The sequence below is a fragment of the Polypterus senegalus genome, chromosome 10 (assembly GCF_016835505.1).
Source record: "Polypterus senegalus isolate Bchr_013 chromosome 10, ASM1683550v1, whole genome shotgun sequence".
Taxonomy (NCBI): domain Eukaryota; kingdom Metazoa; phylum Chordata; class Cladistia; order Polypteriformes; family Polypteridae; genus Polypterus; species Polypterus senegalus.
The window spans coordinates 113,435,470-113,458,711 of NC_053163.1; the positions used below are offsets into that span (position 1 = coordinate 113,435,470).

The 23,242-nt window shown below is 38.4% G+C and overlaps 1 protein-coding gene across 2 annotated transcripts in view; it reads right to left on the minus strand.

Annotated features, from left to right (window-relative positions):
- The window catches only part of ophn1 (oligophrenin 1), a 193,240-nt gene that overhangs the window by 104,975 nt on the left and 65,023 nt on the right, over positions 1-23,242 (minus strand). For both annotated transcript variants that reach the window (XM_039766355.1, XM_039766356.1), the window contains exons 3-4: positions 18,937-18,998; positions 8,527-8,598 (exon numbers count right to left, since the gene is read on the minus strand). In XM_039766355.1, coding sequence (XP_039622289.1) covers positions 8,527-8,598; positions 18,937-18,998 — 134 coding nt within the window. The remainder of the gene's footprint in view (positions 1-8,526; positions 8,599-18,936; positions 18,999-23,242) is intronic.

Here is a 23,242-nt window from a genome sequence, read left to right on the forward strand (position 1 = left end):
ACAATGGATTTCCATTCAATGGAATTGGCAGCATGGCAGTGCAGTGGTTAGCATTACTATGTTACAGCTTCAGGGAACTCTACTTCAATCCTAGGTTGCATGTTATATTTAAATAATTTTAGTATTTCTACCTTCTTTTCACATCCCAAGGACATGAGCACTATGTGATGTTAACTAGTGCCTCTCTTTAGGCCCTGTATAAGTGAGTGTGCAGGTAAGCATCTACTGCGGATGGACTGGTAACCTGTGTAAGGGAAAAATAGTGCTTGAAATTGCATGGCTGTTAAACAAGGACATCCTGACTTCATTTGCACCAGAATATTTATAAATATAGATGAGATCATAACATTTTAACTTTATATTTTGTTTTCTGATAACAATTAACATATAAGAAGTCTTATTTATATGAACCAGATATTTACCCAAGACATTTAATGATTAATTATTTTGGGACCTTTTAATGGTATTTACTGGTAGAGAGGTGTTACAAGAGTATACAAACTATTATCATTATTATTATTATTATTTGTATAAGCAAACTCCTGTCAATCATGAATAATCCACTGCATCCACTGAACAGTATCATCTGCAGGCAGAGGAGTAGCTTCAGTGACAGACTGATGTCACTGTCCTGCTCCACTGACAGACTGAGGATATCGTTCCTCCCCGACACTATGCGACTCTTCAATTCCACCTGGGGGAGTAAATGCTAACATTACTCAAAGTTATTGTCTGCTTTTTTATTTTATTTTTTTCATTTTTCATTTTTATTACCATTTAATTTAATATTGTTTTTTATCAGTATACTGCTGCTGGATTATGTGAATTTCCCCTTGGGATTAATAAAGTATCTATCTACAGTGGTGTGAAAAACTATTTGCCCCCTTCCTGATTTCTTATTCTTTTGTATGTTTGTCACACAAAATGTTTCTGATCATCACACACATTTAACCATTAGTCAAATATAACACAAGTAAAACACAAAATTCAGTTTTTAAATGACGTTTTTATTATTTAGGGAGAAGAAAAATCCAAACCTACATGGCCCTGTGTGAAAAAGTAATTGCCCCCTTGTTAAAAAATCACCTAACTGTGGTGTATCACACCTGAGTTCAATTTCCGTAGCCACCCCCAAGCCTGATTACTGCCACACCTGTTTCAATCAAGAAATCACTTAAATAGGAGCTGCCTGACACAGAGAAGTAGACCAAAATCACCTCAAAAGCTAGACATCATGCCAAGATCCAAAGAAATTCAGGAACAAATGAGAACAGAAGTAATTGAGATCTATCAGTCTGGTAAAGGTTATAAAGCCATTTCTAAAGCTTTGGGACTCCAGCGAACCACAGTGAGAGCCATTATCCACAAATGGCAAAAACATGGAACAGTGGTGAACCTTCCCAGGAGTGGCCGGCCAACCAAAATTACCCCAAGAGCGCAGAGACGACTCATCCGAGAGGTCACAAAAGACCCCAGGACAACGTCTAAAGAACTGCAGGCCTCACTTGCATCAATTAAGGTCAGTATTCACAACTCCACCATAAGAAAGAGACTGGGCAAAAACGGCCTGCATGGTAGATTTCCAAGACGCAAACCACTGTTAAGCAAAAGAACATTAGGGCTCGTCTCAATTTTGCTAAGAAACATCTCAATGATTGCCAAGACTTTTGGGAAAATACCTTGTGGACTGATGAGACAAAAGTTGAACTTTTTGGAAGGCAAATGTCCCGTTACATCTGGCGTAAAAGGAACACAGTTTTTCAGAAAAAGAACATCATACCAACAGTAAAATATGGTGGTGGTAGTGTGATGGTCTGGGGTTGTTTTGCTGCTTCAGAACCTGGAAGGCTTGCTGTGATAGATGGAACCATGAATTCTACTGTCTACCAAAAAATCCTGAAGGAGAATGTCTGGCCATCTGTTTGTCAACTCAAGCTGAAGCAATCTTGGGTGCTGCAACAGGACAATGACCCAAAACACACCAGCAAATCCACCTCTGAATGGCTGAAGAAAAACAAAATGAAGACTTTGGAGTGGCCTAGTCAAAGTCCTGACCTGAATCCAACTGAGATGCTATGGCATGACCTTAAAAAGGCGGTTCATGCTAGAAAACCCTCAAATAAAGCTGAGTTACAACAATTCTGCAAAGATGAGTGGGCCAAAATTCCTCCAGAGCGCTTTAAAGACTCATTGCAAGTTATCGCAAACGCTTGATTGCAGTTATTGCTGCTAAAGGTGGCCCAACCAGTTATTAGGTTCAGGGGGCAATTCCTTTTTCACACAGGGCCATGTAGGTTTGGATTTTTTTTTCTCCCTAAATAATAAAAACCATCATTTAAAAACTGCATTTTGTGTTTACTTGTGTTATATCTGACTAATGGTTAAATGTGTTTGATGATCAGAAACATTTTGTGTGACAAACATGCAAAAGTATAAGAAATCAGGAAGGGGGCAAATAGATACAGTGGTGTGAAAAACTATCTATCTACTATTTATCTGTGTGCTGACTAGTTAATTGAAATGCTTACTCTGCCACTAAATTGAAATGAATCTAACAGATAAAGGAAGTTATTCAGTTAGATTTCTTCAGTCTGTATTATTGCATTGAACAACAGCACATGGGCTCCACCAATTGCTATAATAAATGGATGTCCATTTTGAATTTCTTAATTATAACTCAAGACTGTTATTTACAGAATATTTTCCACAACACTGCAAAGACAGGATAAGCCTTCCCATTACGTAAAGAACCTGTGGGAGACTCAAACATAAGAACAGAAAGAGATTCAGACCTTAATGACAGGCTGTCAGTATGCTTAGAAAGCTAAAATCCATTTAGAGTTAAAATAGTGCAGGTCACTGTCAATAGATCTTTGATTATACCTGAAAAGAATGCTGGCAGTACAAGAAGAAGACGAAAATGAAGTGAAAATAGAAAAACCTAAAGTATATTATACACAACAAAAGGTTGGGAGACTTTAAATCAACGTTTCCCAACCCTTGTGGTATCAAGACCCAGTTTTTAACATGCCAGTGTGTTCGCACCCCCTTGGTTAGTGTCCCACTCTGTGAACTCAGTGCAATCATCTGAGCCGAGGGAGAGGAGTGGTCCCATTCTGTGAATCAAGCTCATTCATCAAAACACGTATATAGCGAGATGGACAGAGCATTACATGGATCAAGCATGATTGTCAGTGCTTGTCTTCCTTGTTGAACTGAATGGTATCGTCAGAGCTGGCATTGGAGAGGTTGTCCAGGATCAGCTGTGATGCACATGCCACTTTGAATTGAGGGTGATCATTGGAGTGGTGGTTGGGGTTTTGTTCAAGGTCGGCCAACTGCAATGACGCCACGGCCCACTAGTGAGCCGCAGTTGAAAAATGCTGCTTGAGATTTAGTCTGGTTATACCAATGCATTGTAACATGAAGATTTAGGGCTAAGATATTCTGTAAATATTGTATTTCCATGCAATGGTATCTAAGGTGTGTGTATGTCCTAAATAGAAGGCAACACAGATACATGAAGTGCTATTCTTAATGACATACTGCACATTCTGAGATCATCTCACACATTTTCTGAAAAAACAGACATGCAAGTAAGAAATTCACTTAACACTAGTACTACTTACTCCTGCTCTTCCTCCTGCCTCCGATATATTTTATGTATGTAACTCACACCATACAAAAATAGGATATAGCGCCTCGCTGAACGGTTAATACCTTCTAGCACAACGGGCATGACAGAGTGAGGCTTGGCAAAGATATTCCTGAGGTGCTGGTCCGTACTCTTGGACGTGACAACAGGTAGACAATATAAACTGACATCCATCCATCCATTTTTCAACCCGCTGAATCCGAACACAGGGTCACGGGGGTCTGCCGGAGCCAATCCCAGCCAACACAGGGCACGAGGCAGGAACCAATCCCAGGCAGGGTGCCAACCCACCGCAGATATAAACTGACATATACCCAAAAAAGGTCTTCAGTGCAAATTTCAACATTGGCCTCTTCAAAGGGAACTAAAATACAGTCTGTATATCATATTCACTTTTCAGGTGTTTGTTACATCAATGCACATTACAATAACTGCTTGGTGATATTATGTATCATGTATGTATTAGTATTATCATCTATTATTATGAATGTGAGTCATTATTTAGCTGGTGTGGCTGCATTGCCCTATTTGATAAAGGGCATTTTCATTACCAGTTTCTCTGAAATGTTGCTCATGCAAGGGGCAGAATTGCCATAAATACACGCATGTTACCCCATCAAGTTTTCTTTTATAAATCTGAATGTTTGCATGGGAAGCTAGTACGCACATTTTGAGGCTCTTTCTTTGTGCATTCTAACTTTATAAATAAGGCCACAGGTTGACACAAAGCACAGTTAGGTCCTGTAGACTGACTACGAGCCCCACTGGGAGGTATGGAGGAGAAAGTGTTGTAAGGATAGGGTAAATACTGTGTGTACCAGAAGGGCATCCAACATGTATCAAGAGTCACCATCGTAAGTGTGAGAGAAATATGCCTGGATTGGAGTATGCTCAGTTCTCCCAGACAAAGAAGGCAAACAATCCAGTGGTTCCTGACTGAACGACTAAAAAGAGAGTGATGGCAGGGAGGAAACATCCAAGGTGATAACCGCTCCTGCCTGCTCCATGCAATCACAATACTGACTGCTATGTGACTATTTCATGAAGTATTATTATCCTATTTACTAAAAAGCAGAAAGGTAAGTAGGAGTAAAGTGCCCTTTTCCAGCCCTTGCTGGAGACTACTTGCTGCAGGATGAGATCACTTCCAAAAAGACAATGAAGACCCACACATACTGCCATAACACCATCTAAGTAGTTATTTTGTGATATTTCTCTGATGACTAAATATCAAGTTAAGTTTACTGTATACCATAATTCATAATGTGTATCACAATGGATTTACACTACATTAACATAAGTTCAAGATAGAAATGTTTTTGGAACCTTTTAATCTATGTGGCTAGGCTTTTTAATATAAAGCTACAATTTAAAAAGAAGCAAGATGACACTACTACTATAAAGTTGAAATTATTGCCTTCCCTACATTATTGAGAGTAAGTCATCTTGATTATGCTCTAATCGAACAAACATATTTCCATAAGTTAAAACAATTGCATAAAGAGTTTTGGAATGATAATCATTTTAAAAAAGCACCACCTAAGATGTGTCGCACAGTGCTGCTGTAGTTAATGCTGCTGCTTCTTCAAGGATCCAGCATCCCTGGGTTATATCCAACACCAGTTACTATTGGTAGAGAATTGAAACGTTTTCCTTGTGCCTGCATGGGTTTTCTTCAAGGTACTTCAGTTTTCTATTAGAACACACCAACTGCACATATTAAATATTAAAACGAAAGAACGTTTTACAGATGAACTCCAGGTTTTGTGGTTTCTATCCAAGAGCAATAAGCAGACATTTTGCCTCATCCCAAGAGTGAAAATTTGTTACTGAAAACAGTTCAGATCACTAAAGTCTATTAGCTATATTAACATCAGTTCAATAATGTTTGCACATAGAAAGACATAGAAGGACCTGCAAGTACAGCACTTATCTGTTCTAAGTAACAATGAAAAAGAAAGCCCAAAGACCCAGGAGATCCATTTTCAGACACATAATTTTAAACTAGCTGCAGCGCTCAAAAACACATGGGGCCAATTGTGTTCCACGTTCACAGATCATGAATCAGGATATGCCACGTATAGAACTGGGTAATGTATACTGTATGGGGCTGACAGGCAGGATTTAAGGAAAATGGCAAGTCTCCAGAAGCCTGTACTTTTTTCTGCAATGCTTTATTAATAAAAGGAAATGAACAAGGCTGACTCTGCAGCCTTCACCCTCAGAAGTAAACTCAAAAGATAACTCTTGGAAGAGAAGGAAAGAAGCTTCAATGAGGCAGTCCTGGAACCGTCTTTTTAAACTCATGCATGACTGAAATTCATCTGTTAAAAAAATGATAGATGCCAGAATGGTGTTATCATTCACAACAGGCATTCAGCAGTATGAACAAAACTAGGGAAGAAAAAAAGAAGTCAGCTAGTGCTTACATTTGGAAGCAGAAACACTGAGCAGATGGTTCCTGAGTGAAACCACAGATAAAGAGAAGATGGAGCAAGACAGAAACATGTCTGACAGGTGAAATGAGTAAAGCTGTCAGTGGAAAGAAGGAATATGGGCAAGACCCTCAAAAAAGACTGGAACTAATAGAACAGCCTTGTGGAAATATGTGAGCAGCAGTCCTTTCTCTTTTCTCTAAGTGACCAGATAATATTACATTAGTGACCAAAGGAAGGCACTTTGGACATAAACATTAGCTATGTATACAGTATGTTTATTGAATTGTAAAGTGTCCTTGAGTGTATGAAAGGCGCTACACAAATAAAACTTATTATTATTATTATAAAAAGTAGCTTAAAGACAGACAGTATATGGTGCCTCTGACTTGAGTCATGGGTGTGCTAAAGTTACATTAAGACCTGGACTAGCACTGAACCGCCTTCAACAAGCCACTGCAGTCAATCTCCTTCACGCTGTTGTCTCTGTAGTGGTACTTACTATGAGGCCAACCATGAAGTCCTTTGATAAAAGTAATGAAGAGAAAAACCGAACATGGGAAAGCTCACTGACTCTGATCTGGTTAACTGGTAGATGGATTAACAGCAACCAGGATGCCACTCCTGCTTCTATTTTTAATTATAACAATGAAATAATACAGAAAGTAGATACTTGCATCTACTCTCATTTCCGCATCCATTAACGGAACACAGTCATTTTGTTTCATTACACAATTTTTGAAAATCACTCTCACAAGAAACCTAGCAAAATGAAGAAGGAGGTGAAGCACATTGTTGGAAGTCGTGCGTCTTAAGATGTGCCCTCACACTTTACCAGAGCGGACCCTTTTGATAACTGCCTCAGTCTTGACTGAAAATTCCCATGGCAAGCCAAATCAGATAGATAGATAGATAGATAGATAGATAGATAGATAGATAGATAGATAGATAGATAGATAGATAGATAGATAGATAGATAGATAGATAGATAGATAGATAGATAGATAGATAGATAGATAGATAGATAGATAGATAGATAGATAGATAGATAGATCCGTTATTAATCCCCAAGGGAAAATTCACATACTCCAGCAACAGCATACTGATAAAACAAATATTAAAGAGCAATACAAAAAAAGCAGTGCAAGTTAAAAAATGCAAGGTGGAGAGTGCGAGGCTGGTATAACAGTCTATAATCTTGTACAGTGTGGTGTTAACGTTTACCGACTGCCGGGTGGAATTGAAGAGTCGCATAGTGTGGGGGAGGAACGATCTCCTCAGTCTGTCAGCGGAGCGGGACAGTGACAGCAGTCTGTTGCTGAAGCTGCTCCTCTGTCTGGAGACAATTAATTAACTGTCAAAAAGCATGCCACATGTAATAATCCTTGTAGGACAACATGGGACCTAGTTAAAAGTGTTAATTCTGTGCTCTGCCCTCATAACTGTTATGTACACAAGCTCACACACTAAAAACACAAACACCAATGCCATTCTGGAGCTGGGAAACTGACTTAAAAATAACAAGTGAAAGCTGGCTTACTTACTTCCACATACACACACTTTGTGTTGCTGGTCTTTCCATGAACTCTATCTTTATTCTACCTTCTTCATTTATGTAAGTATAAAATCATTAATAATTCTATTATCATAAAATTATATAACTGTTAACTAATTCTTTTTCTATTCTCTTAAGAAAATGAGGCTCATGGAAATTCAAAAGCAATTATTAGAAAAATTATACATATCTGGCTACTCTAAGTAAACTCTATTTGCTGAAAAAATGCCAGCTGGTAAAGAAAAAATATACAGTGACTTTGTGCTACAAAAACAGGAGAGGTGACACAACACGCCATGCATTTAGTTCATATCTGACAGTGGCACAACAAACTGCATACAGTATATTAGAACTACCTTAAGCTGTTATTACTATATGTTCTTGTAGTGCTGGGCCATCCGAACTGGAAGAGTCTCCATATAATATCTATAGGTTTTCATCCCACCTTCACAAGAGCATTATTTTATCCTTTGAACTGTATAGAATACAATACAATTTATTTTTATATAGATCAAAATAACACAAGTGCCGCAATGGGCTTTAACATGCCCTGCCTTTTGACAGCCCACCAGCCTTGACTCTCTAAGAAGACAAGGAAAAACTCCCAGAAAAAAACCCTTGTAGGGAAAAAAATGGAAGAAACCTTGGTAAAGGCAGTTCAAAGAGAGACCCTTTCTACGTAGGTTGGGCGTGCAGTGGGTGTCAAAAAAATGGGGTAAAAACAATACAATACACAGAACAGAACACAAGTATATGGTAACAGCAATTACAATAGGAAAAAGGAGCATAAAACTGCAAGCAGAAATAAACATAATCTTAAAATCGCTGGGGCCAGCTTTGACAGTTTGATCAAATTAATGTTGTGTGAGTTAGCTGCTTACCTTAGTCACACCAATCTGCTCTTTGCGAAATTTCTCCAAGGGCTTGATTAGTAAATCACATGCATTCTGAACCTGAAACAGAAAAAATTATTGCAGTAATACATTGTATTTAAACAATAATAACTAATTTCATACACCTCCATTCATACAACTCAGTTTCTGGAGCCTAGATAGATGGTGTGGGAAGTAGCCCGGACACAGACAGACGGACATCATTTTATAAATCCAACACACATTTACTCTACAATTTGGAAGTGCACAAACCCAGTGCCAGAGTACCAATCACCACAACAGTCCAGGCCTCTGTCCACAATGCCTTTCCTTCAGACGGCCTCCTTCTCTCTCTCTATCCCCTGAATAGCCCTGAATGAAGGGAGGCAGCCCCTTTTATGTCCCCCCGGATGTGCTCCAGGTGTGCTCCGGCAATCTTCTACCAACACACCCCAGTGTGGCGGAAGTGCCAGCTGTATCCCCGGAAGCACTCCGTGTGTCCCTGCTCCTCTTCCCCCCAGCACTTCCTGGTGTGGCGGAAGTGCTGAGGTCCAGGGCTCTCCAGGCATTGGTCCCGGCTGGGAACCACCCCCAGCCGCATGGCACAATGGGTAAGGGACAGCCTCTTATAATAAAAAAAATTGCATCATGAAGTTGTGAGAAAGATAAAGAAGTTTGGATATCAGGTGCACACGGTACCCACAGCCACCTGATACCTGGGGCCTGTATAACGACGTGCGTAGAACTCGCACTATAACATGGCGTAAGCACAAAAGCCGAAATGTGCTTACACACAGAAAAATCAAGATGCAGGAATCTGTGCGTACTCCAACTTCCACGTTCTTCTGCTACATAACTCCCGATCAGCATAAAGTAACGCTCGTGCACGCGCTTTATGTAACGCCCCAACTCCTTCCAGAATTACGCCTCTTTGAATATGCAAATCAATATAAATCACCCTTAAGCTCAGCCTTCTGTGAAAAGACAATGGGAAAAGCACAGGGGAAAATATAAGAATTTATAAGAAAAATATAAGAAAATAAAGAAAATATAAGAATTTCAGCGAATGCCAAGTGGAGGCAAAGGAAAAACATACTATTTGTTCAAATAAATCGTGGTATAATCAACAAAAGGAAGATGATCGAGTGACATAGCGTGTTGGAGAAACTTGAAAGCTCACGTTCACAAAATCGCACAGTGCCAGAAATAAAAAAGAAGTCACATATCAAAGTCACCGTGAAAAGGAGAGTTGTAGCCCACTGTCTGAGTGTCATATAAAAGCTTATTAGGGTACAGAGAAAAAAAGGCACACAGTGGGGAAAAAGCACGAAATGTCAACTTCAATCTTGACATTTCCACTTTAATCACGTAGTTTATTTTGTCATTAAAGTAGAACATCATAAACTTCATCTTAAAATTGTTTAATTAACCAGTTTCTAAAATCACAATGTAATTAAAGTAGCACATTAAATGCTTTGTTTTGTATTTGATCTTCTATGTGCTCTATGTGTGTGAATCACTACTTGCTTCTTAAACTGGCTCTCTTCCTCCAACTGGACACAGAATCCATTACATTCGTGATATTACAGCTCTCTGAATAACTAAAAATACTGAGATGTATACGTGATATCATTTTCATGATGATAGGAGTTAAAGCACGTTATTAAACATGTGGTTCACTTCGATGAAATAATTTATTGCAGCAGTACTCAGGGGCGGCTCTAGGCTTGTGGTGGCACTGGGCAAAGGGAGAATCGGTGACTCCTTCGCCCGCCAATGTCAGTAAGGTAGCTTATGCACGGTGGATGGCCTCGTCCGTTGCAGACACTGCATAGCCCCCTCGTGCTCATGACACAAGCATTTAACTTTTGCCAAAATTTGTCGCTGCGTTTTTAGCTGTGTTGTTATTTTCTCTTTCTGTTTTATATTCAATATATATTGGCGTAGCCGCCACTGCAGTCCTTGCTTTTCTTTCCCCAAGTAACCGATCACCAAACAATCAGCTCTGTAATAGAAGTTAAGCCACATTGAACATTGAAATATCTTCGTAGTACATGTTTAATTATTCTATCCTTCACGACACTCCCAGTGAAGAATATAGATTATTTAAATGAAGTTAAAGTTTTATCTGTATAATTTAATAAACATATTTTTCTGCATTTCACCTTAAAAATGATATCGTCATCATATGTAAATACGCGCTTTATAAAGTGGCTCAGGTTGTGCGATATTATAACTGTAGTGCAAGTTTACAGTGGGGTGATTGTACTTAGAAGTACAAACAGTTCTACAAGGTGCAATTGATTGAGTGCATTTAAAGTTCTTGGGATGAAACTGTTTCTGAACCACGAGGTCTGTACAGGAAAGGCTTTAAAACGTTTTGCAGTGGCTGAGACAGCGTGTCCTTGAAGCTGTATACCGATAACTCTCTTTCCGATCAGCTGCTGCTGTGATTCACACTCAGATACAGTGATATAAATACTCCGAGTGGTGCAGTGAGAGTAATATGGAAAAAGATGATCCGCTGTGGCAACTCCTAATGGGAGGAGCTGAAAGAAGAAGAAGAAGAAGGAGAAGTGAGAGTAACAATGCTAAAGCAGTTATGGTATTTGGAATACTATGGCTGTTCCCTGGACCATTATATTGTTACAAGTTAATTACAATCAGATGCGTTACAATAATAAACAATATGCGGTTAGTTTCAGTGTATTTATAAAGCCGCGTCAGGAAAATAAGGTGTAACCACACAGGAACAGTAGCATTGCTTTGATGCTGGGTGCCGCCAGTCTGCAAAACCGAGCGGAGAACTTGCGTACGACAAGGCATGAGGTACCGTGGAAAAGTGCGTGGCTTTACGCCAAGTGTAGGTTTTATACATCGCAATTTGAACGTGGAAAAGTTCTTACGCAATATTTCTGTGCGTACGCACCGTTTATACATGAGGCCTCTGGATAGGAAGGTAAAGTACTTTTTCATTATTTTTCATCCATATGCAGTAGGTAGATTAGGTGGCTTGCTACTGGCAATAATCCACTATTTCAGCCCACATGCATGCTGTTCTGTGAAATGTCTCAATGTTGCAGCCTATCTGCACTAGGTACAAAGTGGGGAAGCTATTAAGGTGATTAAGTCAGTTTTAATTCCTCCTCTGCCAGGTTAGATAGAGTGAGCTAAAGTAAATGGTGCTTTGAGTCAAAACCTTAAAAGTTCAGTTCCTCTGCACCAGGAAGGATGATCAGGAGAGCAATGCCCGTTGGTTTCCATCCAGTTAAGTGTAACAGGGTTTTTAGATACGAAGAGGGTAACTATGACTACCACCAAGATCGTTACCAGTGCAGGGGATTTATACTCCATCCCCCACATAAAAGGGTGATTTTGTTTAGCGTGGAAAATAAGGTCAGCCTTTGCTCTCAGAGGGAGAGAGAGAGAGAGAATCTCATTAGAGAAGAGGATGGGGCCTCAGATCCTTTGTCATTACAGTTAAACATAAGCGTTGCAGCTTTGAGGTTTACAAAGGGAGGGAAGTACTGCTGCATGAGCAGATGGTATTGGAAAGTACTTAACTTGAGCAGAGAACCAGGACCCAAGTTGACAGATGTTACTAAGCGTCCATATACAAATGGGGGTGTGATTTACACAGAAAGGCTGCACATAGATCTTCCTACCCCCATCCAGCAATCCTCAACAATGCTTCCTGGGGTGCACTTTTGTGGAAATGTGTGTATTTAAGTGAGCATAACAGATATTATCCAGCATGAATGTGTTGCCTCATAGACGAACTTCTACCTATAAGGAACAAAGAGCTCTGACCATGTAAAGGAGGCTGTGTGTACGTGTTTAGAAGAGTATGACTGTGTATACAGTACCTGTGTTTACTTACACATGAATCACAAAGAAGGCACGTGTCTCTGTGCGAGTGTTAGTTCACATATGAATTTAAACCAGCTGCTACGGACTGGCCCATTAGCTTCTTTGTGTGGGACGTTATTGTGCTCCATGGCTTCTTCTCAAAATACAGAAAAACTGAATCACACGTGTGGCACACTGCCCAGAATAAAGCGGTGGAAAAGCAATGAGAGTTTAGACTCGGCACATGTCATGACTCACTCATATTACTGACAAGACTCAGAGGTTTCCAGCTGGCAGCTGAAGTACCACACACTGCTGTTTCTGCAAATGTAGTTGCTGAGATCAGAAAAAGGCCAGTCAAAGCCAGGGGCAGTGTCTTAAAGAATTTGTGAAAAATTATCTCAGGAGAGGATCATCTCATTAAGAGCTTGGGTGCATTACATCCTTAATTATTTGTGCAACCACTCATTGGTGACAAATAATCACTACAGCACAAATGGGTGGGGCTTATGATCCTTGGAAAGGAAGCATGTTTTCTAGGAATCTGCTGCATCTCATACTCAGTAAGATAAAATTGTCAGATCTTGTGGATCTCACAAAATATTCTAAGGCAATGTAATTAAGTCAGCAGGTGTAATTGTTTTTATCATAAATAAGATATTGATAGAGCACATGTAATCAAAGCAATCTGATTGGTAAGGCTATGGAGATCATCATCGCACGAGATATGCCGAGTTCTGGAGCTTATGATGTAAAATTCTCATATAGTCTCAGGGCTCATTAACTTATAGATATCAGTCTTTTTAGGTATGCAGCATATAAAGTAAAGTAGGGTGGATATTGTAGATCTCATAATGAACAACATTCTAATATAATTTGTGGGCCTAAATGCAGAATGAGTACTAATACAAATAGGTAGAGCTTGTGAAGAATTTAATATAATCTTCATATGATAATTAACAACAAGTGGTGCACACATGGGCATTCAATGTCAGGCATGCTAGCATGATTGTTAGGAAATGATGGCTTAAATCACCGGAACATCTGGAAATGCAGAATGAATATTATGATAAATGTTAAAAATCAATGTATAAAATGGTAAACCATTTCTAATAAACACACACAGTGCCTTCAGAAAGTATTCAGACCCCTCCACTTTTTTCACATTTTGTTATGCTGCACCATTCGGCTAAATTGTTTAAATTCATTTTTTCCTTTAACAAAAACACCTAATACCTAAGAATGACAAAACTAAAAAGGAATTTAGGAATTTTTGAAAATTTTTAAAAATAAAAACTGAAATATCGACAAAAATATTCAGACCCTTTGCTATTACACTTGACATTTGGCTTCTATTAATCATCACTGAGATGTTTCTACACCTTTTTTGGAGTCTACCTATGGTCAATTCAATTGATTGGACATGATTTGAAAAGGCACACAGCTGCCTATAGAAGGTTGTACAACTAACAATGTGCATCAGATCAAAAACGAAGCCATGAGGTTGAAGGAATTGTCTGCACAGATTAGAGACAGGATTGTGTTGAGGCGCAGATCTGGGGAAGGCTAAAAAATTCTTCATTACTGAAGGTTTCCTAGACCACAATCTTCTTCTTTCAGCTGCTCCTGTTATGGGTCGCCACAGCAGATCATATCTTCCATATCTTTCTGTCATCTGCATCTAATTCTGTTACACCCATACGTCTGCCCCATCTTCTTCTCGTTCTTCGGCCAACAGCAGCCCAATTTCCGTCAGCACCCTGTTAGCTAACAGTACTGGTGGCGGTCGTTGTTAGCCTGGGGCTTGACTGATCCGGTATGGAAATTTGTATTGTTGTCCGCATATTGATTTGGCAAAGTTTTACACCGGATGTCCTCCCTGACGTAACCCTCCCCATTTATCTGAGCTTGGGATCGGCACAAAGAAACACAATGGTTTGTGCATCTCCAACTACATAATTCTTAAACTGAAGATGTTTTTTGACAACCACTACTCTTCTTGAAGCTGGCTACCTGGCCAAACAGCAATCAAGGGAGAAGGTGAGATATGACCATGAACCTGATGGTCACACTAACCAAGCTCCAAAAACCTCTGTAAAGATGGTGGAGACTTCCAGAAGGACAACCACCACTGCAACACTCCATCAATCTGGGTTTTATTACAATAGTAGGCAGACAACACATGAAAGCCCAACTTGAGTTTGCAAAAAGTCACCTAAAGGACTCTTGGACTACAAGAAATTAGATTCTCTGGTTTGACAAAACCAAGATTGAACTAAGCGTCACATCTGGAGGAAACCAGTCATCATTACCTCATTACCTGCGCAATATCATTCCAACGGTGAAGCATACGAGTGTCAGAATCATGCCGTGGTGTTGTTTTTCAGAGGCTGCAACTGGTAGACTTGTCAGGGTTGAGGAATAACAGAACAAAGTATAGAGGTATCCTTTATGAAAACCTGCTCCAGAGCACTGTAGATCATAGACTGGGCTGAAGGTTAATCTTCCAACACGACAGTGACCCTAAGCACAAAGCAAAGACAACACAGGAGGTGCTTAGGGTCAACGCTGGGAATGTTCTTGAGAATCCTATTCGAATATCACTATAGAGGCCTGAAAAAGTTGTCCACTGATAGTTTCCATCCAACCTGACAGAGCTTCACAGGGTTTACAGAGAAAAATTGCAGAAGATTCCCAAATCCAGGTATTCGAAAGCTAGATGTGTCAAAAACAAGAAGACTCCAGGCTGGATTCGTTGCCAAAGCTGCTTCAACAAAGTACTACATAAAGGGTCTGAATACTCATGTATGTCACTGTGATATTTCAGTTTTTTATTTTTAATACATTTGCAAAAATTTCTACAATCTTGTTTACACTTGGTCAGTCCGGGGTAATGAGTGTGGCTTAACGAAGGATCAGTCTGTGTAATTTGTCTAAGTCACGCAGTGTTAATTATCATATTAAGATACAATTAATCTCCATAGACAAAAGGTAAATTAATATAAAAATGACAAAACAGAATTAAAAAGAACTTAAAACTATGGCAAAAATATGAACACATCTGAATTTCTTATGAACGTGAATCTCACTTAACTGTACTGACTACAGTAAATGCAAAACAACTGAAGAAAATAAAGACCAGCTAAATAAAAACAATTAGAGGCAAAGTGACTGACTGATTGGGGACTGGTTGGAGCAGAGAGATGAGAGGTGAAAAGCGGAGTGCTCAGGTGGCATACTGTGGTGGGCAAGTAAGCGAGCCACTGAACCAGACAAAAAAGAGGATAATAATGTTTTGCTTGCTTATTTGGTAATTTGCTTTCAGTGCTCAGCTCTCTCTGTAGTTTATTTTGCTACATAAAATACCATTTTAATTATGTTTTAGCCTAATTCCTATTATTCAAAGTGTAGACAGCTGTTGTGTATGTCCTTTTCTATCACAGGTGGAAGAAAAATGTTTACCTCACTTTTTAAAACAATCCTGCAGTTGAAACTCACACAGTGAAATTCAACAGGGTCTGGACAGACAAAACTCAAGGAAATATCTCAGCTTTTGGTGGGTACTGCTGATGGAGTTTACAGTGAAACACATTCATAAAACTAAAATATATGGGCTACAAAATAAAAATGTACAGGCTGTGAAATGAAACTATTGATCCCCATTGTTTTTAAAGTGTTTTGCCACGTTTTATTCTTTCACCTACTATTAAACAATGTCAAAAAGGAAGATAATAATCTATAACATTTGACAGAAAAATGAAGTATACTCTAGGGTGTCTAGTATACAGTATTAAGAATTTTATTTAATGTCTTAACCTATTTGTTTTTTTTGTCCTTCATGCAGGTCTAACATAATTTATCTATGGCAGACACTAGTTCCAATAAAATTTAGTAAACGTTGCTGTACTTATTTCCAGTAAAACATTATGCCATGTGTTTCTTCATTGTTATATTGAATGTTTGGGTACAACAGACAGGCATGCTTGTAACATTCAACAAAGTACTAAGTGGACAATTGTTCTTCTCCTTACTTTTATCAACTGTGATACTACATATACTGGCTTGAAAGTGCATGAGGGCACTATTTTATATACAGATATCCCCTGAATTATAAACAACTACTTCACTTAAATCAGCACATATCATATATAAAGAAAGTGATTTAATACCCTTTTCAATTTTATAAACCTCACTAAAACTGAATTTTCTTGGTTTTAATTCTTACAACTGATGCTGTGTTCACATGTTGTGGTTCAGTCAACTTGTCACATATGTTTCTCACATCTTCGTACATTACCTTGAACGTATTTGTTCTCAAATTCAAGAAAAATTGAAAGGCCATTCCTTGCAATATGAAACCTAATGCGGTAAAGTGTAGGTAAAGCAGCATTTAATGATGGGAATATGTTCTGCTAGGGTTTGTTTTAATGACTAACGTTATTATTATACCATTTGTCCATCTCACCATCCAAACATCAAGTGAATTTTCAAAAGTATTTTGGTGTTACTTGAACAGAAATGAGTATTATTTTTTGACCAGGCAACAGCTTGGTCAAACAACAGCTATTTTAATTTATGAAAAACCAGGTCCTCCCTGCGTGGAGTTTGCATGTTCTCCCCGTGTCTGCATAGGTTATCTCCAGGTGCTCCAGTTTCCTCCCACACTCCAAAGACATGCAGGTTAGGTGCATTGGTGATCCTAAATTGTCCCTAGTGTGTGCTTGGTGTGTGTGTGTGTGTGTGTGTGTGTGTGTGTGTGTGTCCTGCGGTGGGCTGGCTCCCCAGCCGTTGTTTATTTCTGCCTGTGCTGGCTGGGATTGGCTCCAGCAGACCCCCGTTACCCTGTGTTAGGATATAGTGGGTTGGAAAATGACGGACTGACTGACTGACAAATTATGTGTCTGCATCATAAAAATTTGCCTTACCGATAGCTTTTCAGGAACAGATTAGATTTGCAAAGCATGGAAACTCTGTAAATCGTCAGAAACGAAAGTTGTTATTGGAATAAACTCATTTGTGTTGCTGTACTAAAAAAATCGGCAGACAATGATGTTTTCCTACAGCATTATTATAAATCCCTAGAAACTTGAGAAAGGGGGCAACACTGCATCATGGTGTTTTTACAGTTTTGACTGCCTGAAATAGGGGAACTAATGAGTTGAAAGCAAGAGAAACCTGCTGGGAGACACTGTCAATGACTGTCTGCGTATGGACAGAGGTGTACAATTTGAAACAGAATATTTAAGATAGCTGCTTAGAATTCATCCTTTAAACTTCTACCTCTTTTTGTGGTATTTGTTTAACTGTTAGCTAGAAATTTATTGTATGTTTAAATGCAATAAAAAAAACATAGGCATATAATAAATCTTTAAAAAAGATCAGAGTTTTTACTTTTACAGGTGAATAATAATAAAATTAATATTTGAATCACAGGGTGTGCTAGGAAATTACAGCCTTGCCTCTATATAGTTTGTATATGCCATAGTATGAAAAAGAATATCATGTAACATTGTAGTATACTGATATGCAAAACTACATTAAAATCTAGAATGAATCTTGTATGGAAAAGTTTTTATTGTGTGTATATGGGAAATATACTATAGGAATACAATATTTTGATTTAATAAATAATTATTACATTTTTAAACATACAGTGCATTAATACTTAATAGATTCTTATACTGCATGACCCCCAAGAAAATTTACCTGAATGATTTATTTACGATGGAGTCAGAATGTCACTTCTGCTTCATGTAAGAGGACTCTCTGACCAAATGGTGAAACAGACTACACCACAAACAGGTAGGTGAAGTCTGTAGACCAGGATTTAAAAAATGATATAGAGTAATATGTTTGTAGAAACTGAACATCCCTAAATTAAATTAGGTGCAGCTTCTGGATCTTACTGTGAAATACTCTTTAAACTGCGTAGTGAACAGATTTTTATTCTACAATAAGACACAAAAATGTATTTAACAGGCAATTAAATTAAAAATGCAAAAAGAAAAGTACTACTAAATGAGTGTGTGAATCATACAAATCTCTATAATACAATAACTTGTAGGCTGATAGGGCATCACAGTGGTCAGCGCTACTGTCTCATGGATCCAGTATCCTGGGTTTGAATCCAGTGCTTGGTTGTATGCAGTGCAGCGCTTATGTGTTCTCCCGTGTTTGAATTTTCTTTGGGGCACTTTGGTTCTCCCCCTTCGTTTGTAAAGGCATGCAGATTATGTTAACTGGTCAATCTAAATCAGTCCTGTGTGAGTTTGAGCATGAGTATGCCATTACCGGGCCCTGCAATGAACTGTTGCCTAATTCTGTCCTACCAGGGTAGGCTCTGGTCTCAAATAACCCGATATGAATTAGTCAAATTTGAAAATGTTATGTACACAAAGCTTGTGAAACATTTTATTTTTAATTTGTGTTTTGTTAACCTTATGTTAAGATCCACTGATCAAAATGACTGCTCTATCGTAGATCTTCTATTAAACTTAACTCAAAAGTCAAATCAATAGCCATACTGCATAAGCAATAGCATGATTACATTAAAGGCACATTTTCACTCACCAGCATCATTCTTTCGTCCTCTACTTCTTGCAGTAGTCCTGCAAACTCCCGAAAAGACTCAGCTAGACAAAGAAAAGGATAAAAAGGAAAGTCAAGATTAACATAAAGGAACAATCATCTTGATCCATGAAAAACAAATAAAAGTTATATTCGAACTTCATGGTAACATGCTAGATAAGTGTGAAAGATTAACACACTGAGCTGTCTTACACTATAAATAGACAAAGGATGAAATGAAAGTGACAGAATGTGTGATCACTGTTGTCACCTTTATTACTCTCCCTTTTACAGCACTGGCCAGTCTATTCTGTCAAACCAAGACTTGCAAACCTTGAAGCTATGGCAACCATTTGCAAATGATCATAACACATCACTTAATTGTAAGATGGATGACATTAAAAAGAAAAACTTTTTCATTTTTGTATTTGTGTTTTTCCCCATTTGAATTTATTTCTTTAATTTTCTCCTTTTTAAAACACAAGTGCTAAACATTTAAGTTTCAAATAAAGACAGCAATAAAAGGCAGCCTTACAAGCTCTATAAAATCCACACTTTATTGCGAAGCTGTTCTTCTGTCAGCAAAGTCTGAAATATTGCAGATGACATCATTGACAGTGAAGGAAAACCACCGCTGTGTGAGGCTAAAGCCAACTCAGGCAGAACGCTGCCAGGTGCTCAGGCTTGTGTCTTTGCAGGACTGAGTGGTAGCATTTGTATCAACAGAAGACAGCACAAAGCATCAACAAGTTGATCCCAGCAAATTAAAACTGCTCCAATTTCTTGGTATATGCTGATCTCAGGAGACTCACCAGAGCTTTATTTACATAGTCATTACAAACACTGATGTCTAAAAAGTACTATTATAGTAAATCATTATTTAAAGTATATCGTGCCTTTTCATTCTGATAGTCAAGAAAGAGTGCTGTAAAAAGGCATTAACAAAACTATTAATTTACATCTTGCCTGAAGAAGGGGCCCGAGTTGCTCGAAAGCTTGCATTTTGTAATCTTTTTAGTTAGCCAATAAAAGGTGTCATTCTGCTTGGCTTTTCTCTACATTCATAATGGCTAACACGGTACAACACCCTAGTACTACAAAACTATTACAAATATGCTTTATATAGCAACTTTCATATAAGAAACAATTAAAAGCCATGCCAGTGAGAAATACAAAATCCAAGTTATTGTCAGTCTAAATTATGTGTATCATCTCTCACAATGTGCCATGTCAAAAAGATCTGTGTTAAGAATAAGTAATAGTACTGCAAAATATTTTATTTAATGTATTGTACTACCATAAAGTGTTTACAAAGTAGTCAAATTGCAATCAAACTTTAAGCAATACCTTTCATGGGAGAAACTACAAAAATGCATAAAGCATAGAAATAAAAAATTACCAGTCACTTTATTTTATTTACGGTAGTATCTTTAATAGTAATACCAAAAAGTGCATTGCAATTGGATCTAGTCAAAGCACAGGCTGGCTCAGATACTAGGTCAACTGCTCTCCAATCCTAAAGCCAAACCTTAACCAATGCTATAGGAAAGTCATGCTGGTAAACCTGCTGAACTGAGTTGAAAAGTCCATACCAGACGTAACTGAGTTTGTACATTGCTACAGGTTACTTATGAAGGCAGATCAGAAATTGACATGTCAGACCAACAGCCAAGTAACATTAGGTGCCTCTTCTGTTGAATTTCATTTACATAATCTCAGCAAGTCAGAGGCACTTGTAGTCATGTAAGTCATGTAGTCTGACATCCACAGCAATTCCATTCATCCAATACAGGCAGTCCCCGGGTTACGTACGAGCAAGGGACTGTGGGTTTGTTCTTAAGTTGAATTTGTATGTAAGTCGGAACAGGTTCATTATTTTAACAAATGCTATTGTTGACCGACTGTAACCAAGTGCTCTGCCAATGAATGATGGAGTTTCACTTCTCTCTGACCTTTTATTATTTCGAATTTATTTTCCATTGTGATGGTTTTTCTCTTCTTTACTGTATCACTAACACTTGCATCAGATTTGTGTTTCAGAGACATTGTGAAGGGTGAAGACAAAAGGTTAAGATGAGCTCTTCTGCACAGCACTGTACACGCTATCACAGCAGGAAGGCACCCTTCGTCAGCACGTCTGTACAAGCAGGCTTGCTATTGAGAATGAATGGGGGCGGCGAGGGGCAGTTCACCACCTGCCCACCACACCTCCCTGCAGCGTCCGCCCACCGAGAACGAACAGGATGTGGCCAAAGGCAGGTAGTGAATCGCCCACCACCGCCCCCATTCAACAGGCAGCCACCACAGGCATACTGCAATGCTGCCCCCCGCCACCCCATTCACCCTCAATGGCCTCCATTCAGCCACAAACAGGTCACCGCTTGCAGCATCACCAGGCCGAAGATGATGGAGCGGCAGTTACTGAGGAGCCTGCGTCGCATCCCCCAGACAGATGAAGGAGCAGCTGCGGCCCCGTTCATAAGTCGTATATCGGATGTCTGTAACTCGGGGACTAGCTGTATGTGACTTGTTCCCACAAAATGAAACAGCTATGATTTTTTCTGATGTTGTAGGGGCCAGCTATGTGTATGCCAGAGCTGACAACAATAACCATGGGTTATGTTTGATATGTTATATTTGTCGTACTACAACAGAATTGAAAAAGAAAAAAAAAAAAGCAGCAGAGATTGCGACTGAAGTCGTCATACCCGGAAACCATTTGTACCGCACCAGTACTATAAGGCAGCATGTTATCGGCTGTCAGAAAAATGGACGCACTCATAATACTCTGGAAATGTGAAAATGTGCTGGAAAGTCATTAAACACTCATCTAATTTGACATATCCTGAAAGTTCTGATCCAACAACACGATCGAGCAACATTAGTCATTAAATTTGGCATCACCTCCGAGTACATGTCATATAACAGCAAAATCATTTCAAAAAAGCAACCTGATACACCATAAACATACAGTATAAATTTAATTTAGATCACTAAAATAAACTGGCTAACTGAACATAATCACAACATTTGATGCAAATGAAATATAATAATTATCTTTAAATGCTGATCCTTAATTCTTCATTTACTTGGTCCAAACTAGTATATGTGGAGAATACAAAGTCAGCATCTGCTCGATGCATGATGTTAGAGGGTTTTTCAAATAAGAAGCAAAGTACATTATTTTTAACAAGCCAGGAGCAAATATGATGTGTGAACTAACTGCTAGCATGTCTCACAGTACCAATGGAGGAAGATATTTTAAACACAAGCTTTAACGTAAACTAATTTGGGAGGCATTTATATTTTGAATTTGAACTAAATCTGTCTTAAATAGTACATTCAAATCCAAGAGTTACTATAATGTTGTGTTTATTGCTTACTTTTATTTTGTTGTGTGTCTTTCTCCTGTGCTACTGAAGCTGCAGGGCTAGTATTAGTATTTTTGTTGTTATTGTTTCCGAAAAAATTAAGCACTACAAATTAAGCAAACAGATTATATTGATCTTGTTGTTATTCCAAATAGCACTTATAATGGGATAACATTCCAAGATCTCCTCACATGTCAAGTAGAATAAGCCTGTACAAACACACAGCTCAACAAATAAAATAAGCTGTTACAATTATAACGGCAAGTCTTCTCTGCAGCAAGCACACAGGTAACACAAAAATAAAGCAAAATAAAGTGCCATGCAAGCAGACTTCCCATTAGCTTACTGTGCGCAGAGATACCTTTTTTTGGGCCACCTTTATAATAACACATACCTCTAATTCAGATTTTTGACTCATGAAAATGTAATTGAAGATTTCTAATCGTGTCCTGGAAAACAATGTAAAATAAATAACAACACATTTGAAAAATCTGTAACTTAATCTGTAAAGTCTCAAATGTAGATTTTACCATTATTGCCATAGGGCAGGCTTTTTAGAGGCAAAGTTTCATGCACTTTTATTTAAAATGAAAGCACTCATAGAAAGTTACTATTTAAAGAGTTATAAGTAAATATGCAGGCACAACAAGAAAATAGAGTTATTGGTTTAAACAATTGAATGTTACAAAGACAGGGATTTCCAAAAGGCAGAAACAAGAAGAAATTACCAGAACATTCAAATACTAAATGGAATAGACAGGGGCAAAGTCAAAACACAGGCGAAGATCAGGTTACCAGAAGTGATTGGAGAATCTTTTGTCACAGCCAAAAACACTAAAGCAGACTCACAGTTGAAAAGGAAAAAACAAAATGTCTGTTATACTAAAGTCTTTCTGGAATGCCCTTTAGTTTTTGAAAATGCTACATTAAAAGTTGAG